At 37.1% G+C, this 21,010-nt stretch overlaps 1 protein-coding gene across 1 annotated transcript; it reads left to right on the forward strand.

Moving 5' to 3' along the window:
• The first annotated feature begins 1,641 nt into the window (after positions 1-1,641).
• LOC127444548 (neuronal acetylcholine receptor subunit non-alpha-3-like) lies at positions 1,642-20,401 on the forward strand. Its single transcript, XM_051703968.1, has 6 exons — positions 1,642-1,933; positions 7,368-7,519; positions 16,737-16,781; positions 16,873-16,982; positions 17,466-18,369; positions 19,692-20,401. Exons 1-6 carry the CDS (start codon positions 1,873-1,875, stop codon positions 19,821-19,823), a joined length of 1,404 nt encoding a protein of 467 aa, XP_051559928.1. The 5' UTR covers positions 1,642-1,872; the 3' UTR covers positions 19,824-20,401.
• The last annotated feature ends 609 nt before the right edge of the window (positions 20,402-21,010 follow it).

Here is a 21,010-nt window from a genome sequence, read left to right on the forward strand (position 1 = left end):
TCAATGATATCAGTACAAATTATGACTTGGATAAATAGTATCTGACACTATGTGCACCAGGGTGAAATTAGTATCTGTCACTATTTGCACTGGGGTGTAAATAGCATCTGCCTTTTTTTTGGGTGTGTGTGTGGGCTGGGGGGGGGGGGGTGCATAAGCGGCCTTAGCTATGTTTCACCCGTTTCAATTGAAATGGGCCCCACACTCCAAAGGGCCCCCAACTGACATGCCAGAATTAAATATTTCACCCACTTAAAAAAAATTATATATTATATATATATATATATATATATATATACACAGTATATAGCTATATTGTGGCCGTGTCGGCTGACTGGATTCCCGCAATCATAATTTCTCTCTCTCGCTTGGCTTGCTCCCCCTCTGTCTCCCCCTCTTCTTTTCACTATCCAGGCTCGTAGTGAGCTGTCCATGGTGCTGAAAGAGCACGAAGCACAATTCATTGTAAACTACCAGCAGTTTCAGACACTTTTAATTCCCAAGCAAAATAGGTTAATGCTGTTGTTGTTAATTTAATATGAGGGAATTGTTTAAGCTGTTTTTATGTCAGCTGGTACATAACACATAGTGCTATTCAGTGCCGAATAGTAGTTGCCGAAGGGCGAGGCTTCTCCTTATTCCAAAGCAAAAATAATGGCGTTATTTCAGTTTTTAATTAAGGGAATTGTTTGGATTATTTCTATGCTGAGCTGTTGATGCTGAAAGTGCACATAATGCATTTAAGGTGAAGTCCGAAAATATACCATACTGATGAAAACCAACTTGAATCTTTGCTTTTTTTTTCTTTGTTTTATGTTTTTTTTTTTTTTTTTTTTTTTTTTTTATTATTTATTTTTATGCCCCACATTAGCTCTTGAAATGGGCCCCCAGATGCTTAAGGCTGCCACTTCACATCAGTGTATTTTGAGTTAGGTGTGATCCTCTTGCTGCAATTGACCACTCAGCTGTACAAATACAAGCACTAATGGTATTCACAACTGCATATGTTACATTTTCAGAAATATTCTCATTAATAGTGTTGGTTCTACCAGGGTCATTCCCGGGATTCTGTAATATTTCAGTCCCCAGAATTTTTAAAGTGGTGGTTCACTAAAAAGAACTAAAAATAAATGATGAAAGCTTTTTACAATTATAATGAATTAAAAGAATGATTGCACTGAAATTTTTTTTTTTAAATAAAAGAATGTATTCTTTCTATCTTATACAAAGTATTTTGTCATGTCCCTGAGGCACTTCACTGAATTTGTACCTAGACACTTTAAAAAATGTGCACACTGTCTATAATTTGTGTGTTTTTTGCTGAGAAATATATGTAACGAAAAAAAAAATCATTATTTTTTTTTAAATATATTTAAAAACCAAGCTATAAATTTGTGTCCTTGGGGTGGGGGTTCAATTATTGGTCATTCCGTAAAAACTCCAGTAGTATTATAGGAGACGCTCGTGCGTTGTTTATTTTCCCCTAACGCCCCTGAGCTGTGTTTTTCACCGTTCTCCGTTGCAATGAATGGCGAATGAATGGCATCTCTCCCGACAATCACGTAAACGCCGAGGGGGAGTGAAGAGGGGGAGTGAAGAGCATCTTGCACTTGTGTTCGCCTCGGATGGAGCAGGGTAAAAATTCCGTTCCGATTATTATTAATTTATAGCTTTATCACACAGCAGGTTGCAGTACATCTGTTCGTCGTTTCTTTTCTTTTTTCTTTCTTTCTTTCTTTCTTTCTTTCTTTTTTCTTTTTTGCAAACTGTAGCCTTTTTTTATCCGGCCCTTTTATCAATGACACGGACTCACTATGCAAACATCATGAAATAATTCCATTGCACGAAGGAAGTAGAGCCGGGAAAGACAGAATGAAGTTACAAATCTCCGGTCTTTTGCTTGTAATAGCAGTAACCAATGCAGCGATTGAGGGTAAGTAATTAGAGCGATTTTGAAGAGTTTTTCTGCATCTTTGCACGAGCTGTTGCATATGTGATTGCTCCGTTTGACTAATTTCATGATCAACCACGCAGTAAATTATGCGCGAGTGTTTTTGGCTCCATGTGTGGCTTAAAACGTTGATTTAGATACGTTAACAAATGGTCAGAATAAAGCCAGTTCAGGTATCTTCTGCCGTTTTTACAGTGTGCATTCAGCCCTGAAACGAATATACAAAAGAAATTGGGCTCATGTTTAATGTATGCTCATTGCTTGACTTATAGCGCCCTCAACAGGGTTTCTGGATGGAACCTGTTCTTTGAGGAACGTTAATTTCATATTGAGGATTGTTCAATACTTATGTTCACATGCATGATGGAACCACACACTCTTACCCTTCTGTAAGGGTACATTAAAACATTTAAACACCCAGGACGGATTGTTGTTTGTTAATAATGTCCAAGTGAAGCACTAGTGCAAGAAAATGTGTTTTGTCTGGGCTTGGCAGAGTGTAAAAGTGAAGAGATGGGGGTTCTTATCAATGTCAATGCCATGAGAGCCATTTGGAGCCATTTTTTAAATCTGAAAATGGAGCTGCTGGACGGGATATTCATTTATCTCCTCTTTTAGCATGCTAGAGCAGAATACTTGTGGGGTTGACAGGTTTTCTCCTCTCTCTCTCTCTCTCTCTCTCTCTCTCTCTCTCTCTGTTCCATTATTTGGAAAAGAGACAAGCTTTTGTTTATTAGAAAAATGCTGTCAACCAGTGTCTTTATATACTGTATGTGTAGATGTGCATAACTGTAGCTCTGGAATAAAGGAGGTTTAACATACTGTTTGTTGATGTTTGTATCTGCGACATAGGCCTAATAGGATTGCACACACATTTCCTCAACAGTGTAAAATTATATGAATCCATCTCCTAAGTAGCCTGCTAAATTTGCAACCCCACATTTTTAACCCTCCTATTTTCTCTCAAGGAACTGCCAGCCTGCACCCTTCGATTGTCCACGCCACTCAAGACCCCTATTTTGTTGTGGCCCCAAAATGTTTAGTACGGGTGGGGGGGGGGATTTCTACATTTTCAAAAAAAAAGAATAAAAAAAAAAAAACTATATATATATATATATATACATATACATATATATATATATATATATATATATATATATATAAATTACAAACTTGGAAAACATTGGCAAAGGAGGTCCCAATTTAGATTTATTTTAATCACTTTAGGCATTTTATATTATCTATATCACTATATATAACCATATAAAAACAATTTCTGATTTATTCTGCTTGCAGAAAATCAACAGTGTACATTTTAGAGTTTGCAATTTTACTGCATGCCTATTTCAAAAATGAATCTATATTTCCTTTTCAAGAAGTCAAATGGGTCCACGTCCATTGCAACAAATCCATTCCTTCCCACTAATGTCAAACAATTTGTTGTAGTGTTACAGGGGTTTTGGAAGGTGCTGTAACAGTTCTATCTGCCATCTTATATTTTCAGAAAAATATAACATCCAATGGTCTTTTACAATTGGGGGACCTTTTGCCCCTATTGTGCCCTTTTATATAATAGTATGTTAGTAAACTTATTTACTACATTTTACCTGTTCAAAACTGTAAAAAACAAACAAACAAACAAACAAAAAATCTGTTTGGGTGTGTTTGTATATGTGCACAAACCCCATTTAAGAAAAAGGAAATAACGCAATTTGTGGGAAAAAGATGCAGTACCCAGTGGAGCAGGTGGGGAAGATAGAGAACACTATGGGGCTAGGGGCTAAATCTGAGAAAATGTTAAGAATTTTAGGTCAAATTTGATTGAAAGATGCATAACATCCAATAAGTCGGAAGGTGAAAGTTCACAATTGGTTCTCCCCCTATGGGTCAAAATTGACCCGTTAAGACAATGGAAGGAACATTTCTTTTTTTGTCTTGATGGTTTGACAAAGTTACAACATTTGGTTCTGGTACCAAAACCAAAACATTTTTTTTATAACATATTCTTTACCTTTCCATAAGAAAATAGGAGGGTTTCAGTCCAAAAATTTTCCCACAAACTACCTTTTTTCCCCTTTAAAGCCTGCTTTGACCAGATGGCTTTGCTGTAGGGGAGGACAAGAGGTCGCCTGTCCCCATTTGTGGCCAATGACTAATGAGGTCATATGCATCTCTGTGAACTTTGTCCACCTCAGTATGCAAACCACTCCACAGCTTTCATGATCTTTTATCTGAAATGATTGTAACTGAAGGAAATACACTTTATATTTCCTTTTCACTATTTTTATGCTTCACTGCAGCGACTGATTCATTTCTTAATAATAAAATTGTCCTTTGATTGAGAAGGTTATTCAGGGTATGTGTTACTGAGTGTGACATGTTTGTGTAGGCCTTTGTAAAGATGTCCTTTGCAGCATGCTTGAGTGCACTACAGTGGCTTTGATCATCCTGATGCAATTGACAGTAATCATACTTCTTTAGAATCAAGGAGTGACTCATTAACACATCGAGGAACCAACAAACTTTGAAGCAAGCTTTCAATCCTTTCTCTAAAAAAAAAAAACACACACAAAAAACATAATACTTTAATCTGACAACCTTAAGCACTAGTTTAAAATATTTAGGTTGTCGAAAATAACAGATGCCACTTTATACACATTAATGCACACACAAATACTATACATATACACTCGCTTTTTCTCTGTTACTCCCCATCCATCCTCTCCTCTTGTCTTTTGATTTACACATCTCTGTTCTCTCCCTTTGATTGAATCATAAACCCAGGAGACATGGCCTGCACAGTCTTTATTTATGATATCATTTTATAAACATGCTGTAGCAAGACCCACAGTCATGCCGATGAGAAATAACAGGTTTCCAAAGCCAGACAGAGAATTATTTTGTCTGGGCATGACAGACAGGAATGAGGAAGGAAAGAATGCTGGTCTTTTAGCAACAATTGGTGTAACATTCTTTTAAAATGTTATTAATGTGGTAGAGCACAGAATGCTATGCTAGTCATGGTGAGGTTAGGATATAATAGGATTAAATGCACCCTTAAAAATCTGTTTTTTGTTTTTTTTTCTCTCTCCCTGTTTCTGAAATATATGGCAATCAAAAAAATATGCCTCTTTTTTTTTTCAGCAGATAGAGAGAGGGGCTGATTTTCCAATATTTATTTCTTCTTGTACCTTCTTTTATTAACTGATCTATTAGTAAGGGGCCTCACACTACTGAAAAAGGAAGGGTAGATGGAAAGAAAGAGGAAGGAATAGTGGGGAAGAAATATTAGAAAAGCAAGAAGAAAGGAGGAGACAGGAAGAGAGGAGAGAGTGGGTGAAAGAGCGGAATGGACAGAGACAAGGTTTGACCACAAAAGTTAATTATGCTCTCTGGGGCTTGTAGGGGTGTTCATAGGCATAATGCGCAGCTATGGAAACTATGGAAAAATCAATGCATGTAATGAGAGTCTGTATTTACCTTAGTTACATGAGCTCTGAGGCAGTGCATGCATGGAGTGTTCTGGAAGTACCCAGAACATAACAGTATTCATACTGAGACGTTTAATGTCATGTAAACCTTCATTCAAGTTGTGTTATTCTATGGAGTAACCAATTGGAATTCCATATTCTAATAACACAGTATATTATGAATCATTTTGATAGGCCCTTTTCAACTGTTAATGCAATTTTCATCTGTTATTACACACACACACAAATGTCTAGGTCTAGTGCCAAAAAAAAAAAAAAAAAAGAAAGGAACAGGAAGTACATGAAGAACATGTATAGACAGAGATTCTTTTGCAAGTAGAGTGTTTTTCAAAGAATTAGCAGAATAATCAACTGTGTCCATAAACGTGTTTGTGTGTGTGCGTGTAAGCACTAATTATGTGTGTGCAGTTCTTGTGCTTGTTTCGTTCTCCAGACGCCCTCTGTAGTGCTCTTGTCTGAGGTCATCACACCACGGTGATGGTTGCGTCAGTGTAGGGAACTCTGAGGAGCGTGGGCCAGCTGTCACTTCGTGACTCTGTGTTTATCAAGCAAATAGTCCTGAGAGAGTGGACTATCAAATGGCAACATTCTTCCTACTTTACCAGCCAGATATGTTCATATCATTACAACATACGTCACTATGGTGGTTTTAGAAATCAGCATTGTAGGTTTAAATTATACTTTACCAACCAAGTCCCTTCAAAAGCCAGTTCCTTCTGCGGCCATGTTGGTACAATAATGCCCACAGGCAGCTATTTCCAGTCATGCAAGTACTGCTCCTATCTATGTGAATGGGGAAAGACCAAAATCTCCTATTGGTAACGGTTACATAAGTAATAATTGACAATGCCCCAATGAATTACTGAAAATTTTGTACACCCTGAGAGTGGCCGTTGCACCACGGATGTGAATAATTGATCAATAATACGATGGGCAATCGTCAATTATTCCACTTAAACCACAGTTACCTCACCTTTTTATTTCAAGACATTTCACTTCTCATTAGCAGGATGGTAGCATCGCTATTCTTGCATGTAGCTTTTCAGTTTCAAAACTGATGTATTGATTAATTCGCTGGGGTGCATTGACATGGTTATGTGTCTTGCCCACGAGTGTCTATGTGGGTGCATATGTGTGTGTGAGCGAGCGAGCGAGCGAAAGATCATCCTTATCACTGGTGTGGGGGGGGGGGGGGATGTGAGGGCAGGCATTGACCATCTAAATTTGCCTCAAGCCCCTCCACATACTTCTGATGCCTCCGCTGTGACTGACATTGAAACGATAAAGGGGCACTCTGCCACCTTGACTGATAGTGAAACAAAAAGTTGCACCCCCTAAATATACAAGTGCCCCACCAAAGACTGCATCCTAGTACCGGCCCTGATTCTTATCCAGATTGTTTAGCCAATATCTTTGTTTTATTTGGTTATTTTGCTTTGGTCACCTGAATGGCTCTGTGAAAAACCAATCAAAATCAAGCATTCAACAGTGCCACGTTGTAAGGTTCAACAATGAATGTCAAATCAAGAATGAAATCTGGCCACAGTGGTATCATATATTGTGCTCCTTTAGCTAAAATCAGGCAAAAAGTTGTATTTTTCAGGCTGGTCCAGCTGATGTGCATGCATGTTCTAGAGTAAACAACAGGCAAATGGCTCTTTTAACTGTAAGGTGGGACTTCTATTCCTATATATTGAGCATGTGATGACTCTATCAAAAAGCAAATTGCCTCTTTTAACTGGGACTACAGCTGCCATATTTAGCTTTATGATTTCTCTCATTCATATTTATTCGAGTGGTCCATCTCCTCCCCTAATGTTTCTAATCATACCTGATCACCAAGTGCCACCTGAGATTGTTACTTGTAATTTTAGTTTCTAATAAAATTCTGCTGATCCACTCTCTTTGTTTCTCTCTCTCTATAGCTCCTGAGGAGTTTCTCTCATTGGCTGAGATGGAGGACACTTTGTTGAGGAATCTTTTTCGGGGGTATCAGAAGTGGGTGAGGCCTGTTCTCCATGCCAATGACACCATCACTGTTCGCTTCGGGCTGAAGATTTCACAGCTGGTGGATGTGGTGAGAAACACACACAGGGACTGTAGGGGACCATTCACGCATTTTATGTTTTTGCGTCGGTGTCTCACTGCTTTTTCAGGGCCTTGTGCTATGAGTGCTGTGCTTTTAAAAATGCAACTTTTATAAACACATCTCCAGACACCAGAATTCTGCTCCATTCATTCCATTGCATTTTTTTACGCATATGCATTCTCTGTAAACTGCCCCTAACATCTGTAATTCATAGATGCACTGGTGCCAACAGATGAGTAATCATATATGCAGATATCACAAACTCACATGCAAACATATTATGCACGCCCATTTACACACTGTGTGACATGCTTCATACAATTGCATATATTTGTACAACTGCCTTCATCCAGGGACACATACAGTTGCACATGCAGTCAAGCACAGACTTGATGGACTAGCCTGTATGCTCTCTCATTATAGAATAGAGCTGATTAGTTTAGGAAGAAGATGAGAATGACAATTATGATCAGATCATAGTTCATGGACTACAGTATTTACCCAACACATCATCTTGACAATGTGCTGTATCACACTTTGCCCTTTCTATACTCCCTCTCTAATTCATCTCTTTCTCTCTCTGTTCTTTTCTTCTCTTGTGACTTATGGTATTGATCTTGCCATTGCTGAGCATTCAGGAGGAACCTGATTGAATATGGTTGAGTTCATTTGAGTGTGTGTGCTTTTTAGAAGTACAAGATGCACTTTAATCACGTTTCACTACAAAAATGCTTTATCAATGTAAAGATTATTGTTTGTTTCTACAGAAACTATATATATATAAACAGTTGACACTTTTGAATGAAGGAGACAGTCTGGAATAAAGGTATCACACTATTAGCCTGTGGTGATAAGCACATCTGAACTGCAAAGCTTAACTGACAAGCCTAAAATGATGCCATAATCCTATTTTGTCCTGAATTACTTACTTATTGCTGGTTGTTCAAAGATGACGCCTAGCAGCTAGCACACATGCATGTTGAGCTGTGGTGTGCATGCAGACATAACAAGTTAGAGTCTGGTGTTGTGCCAGATCCTGCCGCCAATTGGACCTCTTGGGTAAAATGTAGATCAAAAAGTCATTTATTCTGATGTAAATTATCAGGAAATTACTGTTATTATTAAACAGTACATCACGCTAATAACACAGGATATAGTAATAATATATTGGTTGTAGTTTGGAAATTATAATAGCTTACTGTATTTCTGTAGTGCCTAAATTATGTAAAGTATAATGTTAAATGCAGTCAGTCATTATCACAAAATAAACCCTGACACTGTGATCAGGTTTTGAAACACCCTGAAGGGGTTTGGAGTCATTGTTCATTATCTCACTAATTATATGCTTACTTACCAAATAAATGGACATGAAATAGTGATTTGAGTGGAAATTATTTTACTGTACTACTTGAGAAGAAAGAGGAAGTGAATTGAGAGAAATTAGCACAGCTTTGTTGGAAATCGGTTGCCTGGGACAACAGTCCGTACAATTAGTTTAGTGTTTTTTGACTGTGAACTTCATTGTAAAATTCTAAGGTTATTTTAGATGAAGAAATTTGGATATCATGATCTAATACTGAGAGCCTGGAATTCCATAAAGTTTTGCCAGGGTAGTTTCTACCTGTAAGCATTATAAGCAGCTGCTTGGGGCCCCCGAGCCACCAGGGGGCCCCACAAAGCAAGGTTGTTTTTTTTTTTTTAAATACTAAAAGCTTCTAGTTAGACTCAGACACCTGTTTTGACTCAATTAGACAGTTATAGGGGGGCCCTCTTGAGGCCCGAGAGGGAAGGGTGAATGTAACTAATGTAGCTAGATGTGACAGGCACGTGCACTTTCAAATAGTTTTTCGTCATCACGAAGCTGGATTTCACTTAGGGCCCCCATATGCTCCAAAAAGGCCCTGAGGTTTGCTATGATTGTGTTTAGTAACTGGTGGTGGGTATGTTAGCTTTGCAGGCTAATTGGTTAGCCTGCATACTGTGAGCAAAATAAAAACACAAAGATAGAGACTTGTTTGACCAATTGTAGATCATTGTAAGACTACACAGGACAAGAAAGGGATTTCTAAATCAGCCCTGAACACTCAAAATAAGTTATTTTGGCCAATAAAATTGTTGACATTACAACGTCTTGCAGTGGCGTGTCCAGACATTTTTGACTGGGGTGGCCCATGGGGGCGCATAGACTCATTCAAGGGTGGCGTGAAGCGTAACTCAACCTGATAATAATAATAATAATAATAATAATAATAATAATAATAAAGATATGTACTTTTAGGAATTTTTAATTGTTGAATGTTATTTAATTAAATAATTTATGCATTATACAAATAGCATGTATTTTTATAAATGTAGTATTTTTTTTTAGTATAATTTTTATGTACTGTTTATGTATTGCATACATTTTATGGACACTGCTAAGATGATTACTGTCTCTTTAAGAACAGTGCATCATGTAACACTGAACACATGGTAGTTCTGTGCAGTTTTGTAGAGATGACCATGGCGTGATGTAATACTATCAAGTAGGCTATTGTTTTATTTTGAGACAATAAAGAAGATATTGAAGATACTGCCAAAGGTAATTTTATTATTTAATTAAATGTTACTTTAAAAAAAAGTCTTACTTATTTGACTAAATTTGATATAAAACTGTTTTCCTGATCTCTAAAAAAAAAAAAAAAAAAAAAAAAAAAACTAATTTAGCTTCTTTTCTTATGAGACATATTAGATGAATTAATACTGAATGCATTACATTATGAAAGGAAATAAATATATGCTATATAAATTAGCAAATGTACGCAAATTAAAAAATTTTATGCCTATTAATATTTTTTTTAACCTGCCAAAGTTTACAAGGTTCATGACGTGAACTTAAAGATTTTTAAAAATGTAGACAGATAGTTTTAAGTAAACGAGATGCCCCCGCATGTTTAAAAACATACTTATGATGCACACACTGATGTTAAACACACCCCAAAACATCACGTAAGAAAGTAGTCAAACATCTAGATATCCTAGATGATGAAATCTGAATAAATTTTACTTCAAGCACTGGTGACAGGACGGAAACAGCTCATTATAGACTTTTCACCTTAATTTCAAAAGTAAAACAATTACAAAATACAAAACCATTAATAAAACAGAAAAAATGGAAATGGTAATATACAAAAATATCAAACCATTTTTATTTTATTCTTCTTCTTCTTATTATTTTTTGCTAACAGAAATTATAAAAACATTTATTTATTTATTTATTTATTTATTTATTTATTTATTTTTTTTTTGTTGTTTTTTTTTTGCCCTGACTTGACATTTATGAAATGTACCTTTGTCCTGAGAACACAGTTAAACGTCTTGGTTGAAATCTATCTAGCTGACCCTTGCCTGAATATGCCAGTGTGGTTTTATTGTGTTTTTTATAATGTTACTTCTTTACCCTACAGCTATTATTATTACATTACATTTTTTTGGAGCATAGATTTCACAAACTGTATTATAAGTTAAGACAGTTTTGAACTAGGTGTTTGAAACCAACAAACAAAACCAGTTCTTGAGAAAATAAGTATTTGTGTTATTGGACTTTTGACTCAAAACCTTATGGTTACTGAGATATAGTGTAGTTTTGTAACCAATCTTTTGTCTACCGTTTAATTAGAAATGTAACTGACACCATAACCAGTGCATTTTACTAAAGCAATAAATCGGCACCTAATGCTTTATTCTTAGCAAATTAAGTGTGACAAAATTAGCAGATTTTAACGGATTCCTAAAATATGTGTGTACATGCATAAGTGTGCACACACAGGGTATTTAAAGCACTGCGGAGGCTCTTAAGATGGGCTTCACTGCTCCACTGCACAATCAGAAATGAAAAAAAAAAAAAAAGAAAGAAAAGTTTTCCAGAAATAGACCTAGAGAGAGAGAGAACCATCTTTACCAAATACAGTACAAGCCCATTGTGCACAGTCACAAGCCAAAATGGAAAAAAAGATTTCCAAATTAAAAATAATTTAAGGGTATTTTCTTCTACTGTTTCTGTATTAATTGGTTGGTGAAAACACTAAACAGCTGTGCTACTTTTGTGTGTGAAATTTCAACTCAAAAACCTGCGTTTTATTTACTAACCACCCAAAGTTCAGTTTAACCAGGCTGTACTGTTGCAGGGGGTTGCATGTACGAGCATGCAAATAAACCAGTTTTGAGGTGCAGTTATGTCATATCTGTTGTGATATTTGTCATTTAACCATATTTTTCATACAGAGCGACACACAAACACACACAGACAAACTTTTTTTGTACTCAGGCACAAATTAAAATACAGTGGTATTAAGTGGTACTTAACATGTTCTGGTCTTTGCAGTTCAAGAAATCTCCTTTTGATAACTTTGTAACTTAAAGGGATAGTTCACCAAAAATGAAAATTCTCTCATGATTAACCCACCCTCATGCCATTCCAGATGCGTATGACTTTCTTTCTTCTGTGAACACAAATGAAGATTTTTAGAAGAATATGTCAGCTCTGTAGGTCCTCACAATGGAAGTGAACGTGTGCCAAAATGTTGAAGCTCCAAAATCCACATTAAGGCCACATAAAAGTAATCCATACTTCTCCAGCGGTTAAATCCATGTGTTCAGACACTATATGATAGGTGTGGTTGAGAAACTACGGAGCCCCTTAAGGGCCAAGGTGGTGGGGAATTAATTCTTTGGGTCTGAAAAAAAAGAAGCAAATGCTTTTGCGCTCTCTTGCAAATTTTTTGCGTTCCCGCGATAATTTTTGCCTCTCACAAAAATGTTGCGTTCTCTCAAAAATTATTTTGCATTCTCTCACAAAACGTTTGTGTTCTCTCACAAATTATTTTGTGTTCGCTTGCAAAATGTGCATTATAATGACAGTCTTCTGCTAGCTGTACTGTGTATTCCAGCATTATACCATGTGGGGGCTTTCAAATAACTGCAATTCGGAACTCACTTTTAAATCATTCGTATGGCCACCATGATTGCTTTCCATTCGAAGTGCCTGTGGAGGCATCATTTATGTGGTTTGGTGTCAGTGTTGAATGATTGACTCACTCATAACACATTCACTTGTTGCCATCTGCTGGTGCATGATAAATGGGCCCATTCCGCAAAGGTGCCATGGTTTGTTCCTGGCAGGCAGCAGATGCCCTAACCCCACCCAAATCCTAACCAAATGGAGCCTGTAGGGCAGAATAGCCTGCCAGGAACAACCGATGGCACTTTACTCCCATTGTGGATAAATGGCCACATAAAAACATACATATAAAATAATAGCTTATATTTGAGCATATATGATATTCAGATTCCACTATAGTTTGGGAAAACATGCTACTTATATAAAATGGTCATTTTTGTAGCATTTTTAAATATGTTGCATTTTGAATTGCATTAAAATTCATATATTTTATATGTTGTTTTATTATTTTTTTGCATATGCCATATATCAGATTTATGTATGATGTAATGATGCAATACAGAAAGGAGTCACTGTATCTTCTCACTCTTTACAAGTTTACAAGAGTTTTCCACAAAAAGTAGGCACCGGCACCTGTCATCTCGACTCATCTCTCATAAATGCAATAGCCTGCAGAGCATTCAGATGCAGGAATGCATATACAAGAACACAAGTTTTGCGAGAGAATGCAAAATAATTTGGGAGAGAACGCAAAGTTTCTCGGGGGAACGGAAAAGCATTTACTTATTTTTTCCCCACGCTGATCATTTTTCCCCACCACCTTGGCCCTGTAGGGGCTCCATAAGAAACAGATTTTTTGGTCATAAATTCTCCTCCCTGCCCAGTAGGGGGCAATATGCATGAAGAATGTGAAGCACCAAAAACAGAAGGAGAATGTGAAAGTGAAAGCGAAGCAGGGAGGAGAATTTATAATAAAAATGGACTTAAATATTGATCTGTTTCTCACCACACCTATCATATCGATTCAGAAGATATGGATTTAACCATCAGAGTCATCTGGAGTGCTTTTATGTTGCCCTTATGTGGATTTCAAAGCTTAAAAATGTTGGTACCCATTCACTACAGAGCTGCAGTATTCTTCTAAAAATCTTTATGTCTGCAAAAGAAAGAAAGCAACTTGGTCTCATAATAAAAACGTGACCCTATACACATTTTTGCAAAACTTGTAATACGTGTCTCCAGGTACAATTCCCTGCAGTTTCTAGGTAAAAATACTCTAACACTAGAGGCACTACAACAACTGTGTGTTTTGTTCACTTTCACTCAAATCATGACTTTAATGGCTGATTATGACTTTATAAATACTTGTTTTTCTCTCTATTACTCAGACCCTTATATTTTATGATATCGACACACTTTCACTCAAGCACATATTTTGAAAAACTATGAATGGTAGAGTCAGTTGCAATTCAGTTTCATTGCATTTTACCGGTACAATGACTTTCCACACAATGAAATTGAATGGTGACTGAGGCTGTATAACATCTACTTTTGTGTTCCACTCTGTCATAAGGGTTTGGAACAAAATGGATGTGAGTAAATGTGAATTATTGGGCAAAAAATCCCTTTAAGTTAGCACATGTCATCCAGATTAAATCAAATCATAGTCTGAGTCTGGTCCATAGCAGTCCATAAATCATGCAGTAATGCACTGTACAGGAAGTTTGTAAGTAATTATGTCTTACTGTAGTAATTATGTCTTATGTCTTTCCAAAGTCCCTAAAAACTGCAGTTAAGCCCCTTCTAAAAAAAAAAATAAAAATCGGAATAACTCCATTTAAAACAACTATAGACCAATTTCAAATCTTCCTTTCATAGGCAAGATCATTGAAAAGGTTGTTTTCAATCAGCTGAATACATTATTTATTTTTATTTTTTCCTTTTTTTTATCCCCTTTTCTCCCAATTTGTAATGCCCAATTCTCACTACTTAGTAGGTCCTCGTGGTGGCGCGGTTACTCACATCAATCCGGGTGGCGTAGGACAAGCCTCAGTTGCCTCCGCTTCTGAGACCGTCAATCCGCGCTTCTTATCACGTGACGCATCATGCAATATGCTGAAGACACATTCACATGACGTACATACAATAGTCCAAAGCACAATGAAGACGCACACATCCAGTTTCCAGTATCATCCTGTACTGAGGTGCACATCGCCAGAAATGCATCAAAACGGTTAAAGACGTCCATTTAGTGTGTGTTTAAATACACCAACCATTAAAAATAGCACAGATTGGCGAAAGAACAGTATGTTGGGCAGTTTGTGCACACAACAAAAAGTGACAGCAGCTGAATGTAACCAAATAGCTTAAAACTGAGTTGTCATTTGACATGTCTTTTGAAAGCTGCGCCAGAGATATGACAAGTCAAAGATGTCTGTGTTTTCCATGTTTATATACAAAAATAATTCAAAATAGTCCAGATGGGTCCCATTTGGTGTTTAGGAATAGACAGACCACACTAGGCCACACTGTTTGCCCTGCTCTCTCTCTCTTTCTGTCTCTGTGTTTACAACTGAGCCCCAGGGCCAGTGGGCAGGGCCAAGTGTGCGATGATGTAAAGTAGGCATTGATGTTGTTGCTGTAGAGGCGGTCATGAATTAATGAGTACCCCTAGTGATGTAGGGAAGTCACGGAAGTAGAGAACGAGGTGTTTTGGCAGCTTGGTTTCAATAAATGCTTTTATTGCATTGGGGATTAAGTTTTGAGTTCTGAAATTTACTGTAGGTTTTTACAGTAGAAAGACCTCTTTTATGTCAAAATATCAAGGAAAATTTTATTCCTCATGACATGACCCCTTTAAGTTACTATTACTCATTTATAAATCACTCAATGGCCTAGGACCTAAATACATTGCAGATATGCTGGTTGAATATAATCCTAACAGACCTCTCCGATCATTAGGATCAAGTCAGTTAGAAATACAGAGGGTTCAGTCAAAACAAGGTGAGACAGCGTTTAGCTATTATGCCACCCGCAGCTGGAACCAGCTTCCTGAAGAGGCTAGATCATGTATTTAATTTATCCTTTTTATGTGAAGCACTTTGAACTGTCATTGTGTATGAAATGTGCTATATAAAGAAACTTGCCTTGCCTTACTGTCTGAACATATTTGCATGTGACGCCACCCCCTGTAACTTCTGGCTGAGTCTGCAGTAAAACTGTCTCTGTTCAACAGTGAAAGGTTGATACTCTTCAACAAGATGTGTAAATGTTTAATCTTTTACCTATGAAATATTCATTTCCTTTGCATACTTCACAGACACCACCATTCTTAGCACTCCATTGTTTTAAGCGCATTATTGCAAAGTAACTGTGTTTGTAAATACAATGACATGAGATTGTATCTTACTTCAAGCTGTGTCATTCAGTAATCAGATTAAGCAATCACACGCATACAGCAATCACACACTCTTTGTTTTTAAAATAAATGTTTACTGCACTTGGATAATATGTTAAAGAGCCAAAGTCTCTGTCTTTCATTCTTGTCACCATTTTTAAAGGGGCTATATCATGCAATTTATTTATTTCTTCCCCCAGAGTCGACCGAATAGCCATTTTTCATGTATGGTTATATGGGGTTAATGTTTCCAGTTTTAGTTTGTTTGTTTGTTTGTTTGTTTTTTGCAGAACTCCTTTTTTTTTCACACAAGAGCATTCACACACAAGAAAGGCTGTGAACTCTAACTGTTGTAGTCCTACAGAGCCACCTTATGGTCATATTCCATAATCAGCATTACATGCTATTCAGTGCGCCCCTTTTTAAAAATGTATTCATTTATTTTTTTATTTTTTTGTCAAGATTTGATGGTGTGAATTTTCTGGCCGGTGAAACACTGAACACTGTGGGAGCAATTGATTTTCACACCATATTGATTTACAGATGTGTCTCAGTACTGTATATCAGTTCCTATTCAAGGTCTGAATTTCCATTTCTGTGAAACAAGGTACAGAAGATACTATATTTTGAGCTGCATATATAAACAGGACAATTATGTCAATGACCTGCTATAAGTAGGAAGTGAGAGACAACAAAGACAGAAATTATGATAACATAATAATTTACTTAATTTTTCATTTTGTTTTAAATATTATGGTGCAAGCTTATTCATGATATATTCAAAAGCAAGTAGTGGAATCAACATTTTTAGCAGCCACAGATATTTATCTCTTTTCATGGTTGTGCATTTTCTCCATTTCTCTCTTCAGGATGAAAAGAATCAGCTAATGACCACTAATATCTGGTTGTGGCAGGTAACCCAGAGTCTTTTTGCTTCAATGTTGAAGTGCGCCCAAAAATAGCTAAGACTTCCTGATTGGTGGTTTATTGATCGTTTTCCTGTAGGAGTGGACAGACTATAAACTTAGGTGGAACCCGGAAGATTATGGTGGAATTACATCTATCAGAGTGCCCTCAGAAACTATCTGGCTACCAGACATAGTCCTATATGAGAAGTAAGTCCCTTTATCACCTACACAGAGTGCATCTCACATGCAGCATGTGTCCGAAATCAAAGGCGTCTGCATTTTTGATTTAAGTTACTTCCTAAAGAAATTGGTTCCAAGGCACCGTAAGGTCATGTCTATTGATCCACAACAAAAATCAGTTCAGACATAACCAAGGAAATATTTAGTAACTGCAATGCTTATTTACGAATTTATGAATCAGTTGACTTCTTAACGGCTCAATCAGACATCAGATCTGTCAGATCTAATTAGTGGTGCTTTTTAACCCACCCTGAACACCCTAGCAACCCTTTAGCATCACCCTAGCAACCACTCAGAACACAAAAGCAGCTGCATTACAATGCCTTGGCATCCACCCTGAACACCCTTGTGGTAGTAACATTTACATGGGCAAGCACCACTCACATTTTCTGAAGGAAACATAAAAATAAGTTTGCTAATACTGTCTCTCTCTTACACTCTCTTTCTTAGTGCTGATGGCCGATTTGAAGGTTCTCTAATGACCAAAGCCATTGTGAGGTTTAACGGTACCATCATGTGGACTCCTCCAGCCAGCTATAAGTCCTCCTGTACCATGGATGTCACCTTTTTCCCTTTTGACAGGCAGAACTGCTCAATGAAGTTTGGATCCTGGACATACGATGGCACTATGGTGGATCTGACACTTCTAGACCCATACGTAGACCGTAAAGACTTCTTTGACAATGGCGAATGGGAAATACTCAACGCAACCGGCCAGAGGGGCAGTCGCCATGATGGCATCTACTCCTATCCTTATGTTACATATTCATTCATACTGAAACGACTCCCTCTCTTTTACACACTCTTTCTCATTATTCCATGTCTCGGCCTATCGTTTCTCACCGTGCTTGTCTTCTACCTTCCTTCGGATGAAGGAGAAAAGCTTTCGCTTTCCACCTCCGTCCTTGTGTCTCTTACTGTGTTTCTTCTTGTTATTGAAGATATAATCCCATCTTCCTCTAAGGTCATCCCTCTGATAGGAGAGTACCTCCTTTTCATCATGATATTTGTCACGTTCTCAATCATTGTTACTGTTTTTGTCATCAACGTCCATCACCGTTCCTCTGCCACATACCACCCCATGGCACCATGGGTTAAGAGCCTTTTTCTCCAGAGGTTACCCAGACTGCTCTGTATGAGAGGGCACACAGATCGTTATCAATACCCTGACATCGAGCTACGGAGCCCAGAGCTAAAACGAGGAATGAAAAGAGGGCAACAGAAGGGTGCTGGAGGTGGAAGAGGGGGAATAAAGGAAGATGAGAGCCAGGCCTGGATTGCCCTGTTGGAGAAAGCTACACATTCAGTCCACTACATTTCCAGACATATCAAGAAGGAACACTTCATCAGAGAGGTGTTTAGCCATTCATGTTTCCACAGCATTAACTGGCTGAGATAGGGGAGCATGCTTGTGTAAAAAACAAAAACAATATAAAGAAATAGCTAGACACATCACAGTGGCATGGAATGAAACAGAACACAGGCGTCTTAAAGGGATAGTTCACCCAAAATTGAAAATGCTGTCGTTATTTTTCACCCTCATGTTGTTTAACCTCCTGAGACACCTGCATGACAGCTGTGTGCATTTTCCATTTCCCTTTTTGATTTGTAACTAGTAGCACCTAATAAATAAGCAAAAAATAAATAAATAATAGAAAAAATGTATTCTAGAGCAGATAAGTAGTTTTCTAAAAATTGATGTCCACATATGTGGACAGCGGGACTAAATTGTGAAATTTTAAGTAATACCTAGCTTTTTTTAAATTTATTTATTTTTTGCCTTTTTTTTTATCAAATAGTTAATTATGTGTCCAGGAGTGTTGGTTATTCATCTGAATCTATGTAATGATTATCATTGTCCCATCTCTGCAAAACATGTTGAGTGATCCAAACATCATCTGCAGCCTGAAACTGAACTTTTGGTCGGATGCTAGGAGTGAATATTTTTTTTCAACTTTTTAGGGAATACGGTCCTATTGTGCCTATGTGTCCTATGTGGACATCATATGTGAACATTTATCAGCACATTGACATGCAAAAAATGAATGCATCATTTAAAGAGGCATATCAAACGAAACTAGAGACGCTACTTTTCGCAACCAAACAGGTTTCAATCAAAAAACGTAAACACTTTTATTGCTGCTGCACCCATAGAAGCACTTCATGGAAATTGACGTCATGCTGTTGTGTCACGTGACGCGGTGCACCAGAATTGTAACCTTAAATGACAGTGTAGAGTCTTGTGAACAGTATTCAGTCAGTTTTTAATTCATTTAAATAATGCGTTACGTATAGCGAAGTCAAAATACAACGACATAGACCAGCACGTCTATGTATAAAAATAACACAGATGGACACAAGAATGTGTCCCATGTGAACGCCCCATAATGTACTGGATTTCCTGCCTTGAGGTTTGTAACGCTCCTGTAGCTCATGATTTCTGTAGCTAGCCACGCCAAGATCATGGGATTGATTCCCAGGGAACACCCAAACTGATAAAATGTATACGCTGAATGCACTGTAAGTTGCTTTGCATAAATGCATCTGCAAAATGCATAAATGTAAATTCATTTGATTTTTTTGCTTTTATTAAGGTGAAAATGCAATTTATTGACAATGTCAGTATGCTTGCTTCCTGCGTTTAATAAGTGTATTTGGGTCTGGTTTTTTTCTCAGGTGGTTCAGGACTGGAAGTTTGTTGCTCAGGTGTTGGACCGGATCTTCTTATGGGTCTTTCTCACTGTTTCTGTGCTTGGGACCGTCCTCATCTTCACCCCGGCTCTGCAGATGTACCTCAGCACATCTTAAAATCACACAAGATTTCAACCTACTCCCTCAAAAACATTCTTACAACTTACAGCTCCTCTCAAATATATAACATTCCCACATTACAGTAATCCATCTAAAGTGTCCTCATCTGACCTAGCCAGATTTGTAATCCTTTCTGAATTGAACTTCTATCTCTGCCTCCTAAATCCTTCTCAATGCTGTGCTCAGACTGACAAAAACTCAGCTAAATTAAGGTTTAGGAATTTTCTGCCCATTTCACACAAGAGGCAGCTTTAGATTTGTGGAGTTTGGATCTGTGTAGACTCTTTTAGGGGATTACTCTTTTAAAGATCTTCAATAATTTGATGGATCTAAGTACTCTGATTTAAAAGGTGTTACACTGCTTAGGCCTCTTATTTTGCATTTAGACCCACCAACAGTGTGAACAATTGTCTGATTTAAGGTTTCCTCATTGCAGTAGTTAAAGGTTTAGTTCACCCAAATGAAAATTGTCTGTCATAATTTGCTCACCCTCATGTTGTTTCAAACTTGCATGACTTTCTTTCTTATGTGGAACACAAAAGGAGATGTTTTAACCCTTATGTTGTGTTACGTTCATTTTTACCCAGACAACTTTTTTCTTTTCTTACAAATATATATATATATATATATATATATATTTTTTTTTTTTTTTTTTTTTACTTTATCCAATTGGAATAAAATTCTTTGATTTTGTTCACATATGGTATCTCAAAACACAACAAAAATTGGACCAATTTCTTGGTTTCATTTCATTTTGTTTCACTTGTATTCCTGGTCAAAAATGGCCATTGGAAATTAATGGATAAGACTACAAAATACAGAAATATTTTTGTATATAAGTTTTAATAATATAAGTTTTCAGTAGCATCTCAATCATTTAGATGAGCACATAGCATATTGCAAAGTCCTCGGACATGCACGCGCGCACACACACACAGTCACACACACACACAATGTGTGTTGAGCATCCTTTTTTTCATTGTCTTTCCATGTACACTTGTTGAGGAACATTTCATGATCTTCTCATCATATTATGTTGTGTTTGGGCTCAGATAGTCTGCTGTAAGTTACAATATGTCATTGTCTATGTTATACAGTATGTATGTTTCAGGAAGTAATAAGGAAATATGTGACAAAAAGCCATTCCTGTTTATTATATTTATGTGTGTCAGTGGTAATTTCAT

Source organism: Myxocyprinus asiaticus, chromosome 8 (assembly GCF_019703515.2).
Source record: "Myxocyprinus asiaticus isolate MX2 ecotype Aquarium Trade chromosome 8, UBuf_Myxa_2, whole genome shotgun sequence".
Classification (NCBI taxonomy): Eukaryota; Metazoa; Chordata; class Actinopteri; order Cypriniformes; family Catostomidae; genus Myxocyprinus; species Myxocyprinus asiaticus.

Bases quoted from the DNA above. Each gene is read 5' to 3' on its own strand.
- LOC127444548 (XM_051703968.1), top strand. From the start codon at position 1,873: ATGAAGTTACAAATCTCCGGTCTTTTGCTTGTAATAGCAGTAACCAAT. The intron at 1,934-7,367 runs GTAAGTAATTAG...CTCTCTCTATAG, and splicing joins AACCAATGCAGCGATTGAGG to CTCCTGAGGAGTTTCTCTCA. The intron at 16,782-16,872 runs GTAACCCAGAGT...GTTTTCCTGTAG, and splicing joins CTAATATCTGGTTGTGGCAG to GAGTGGACAGACTATAAACT.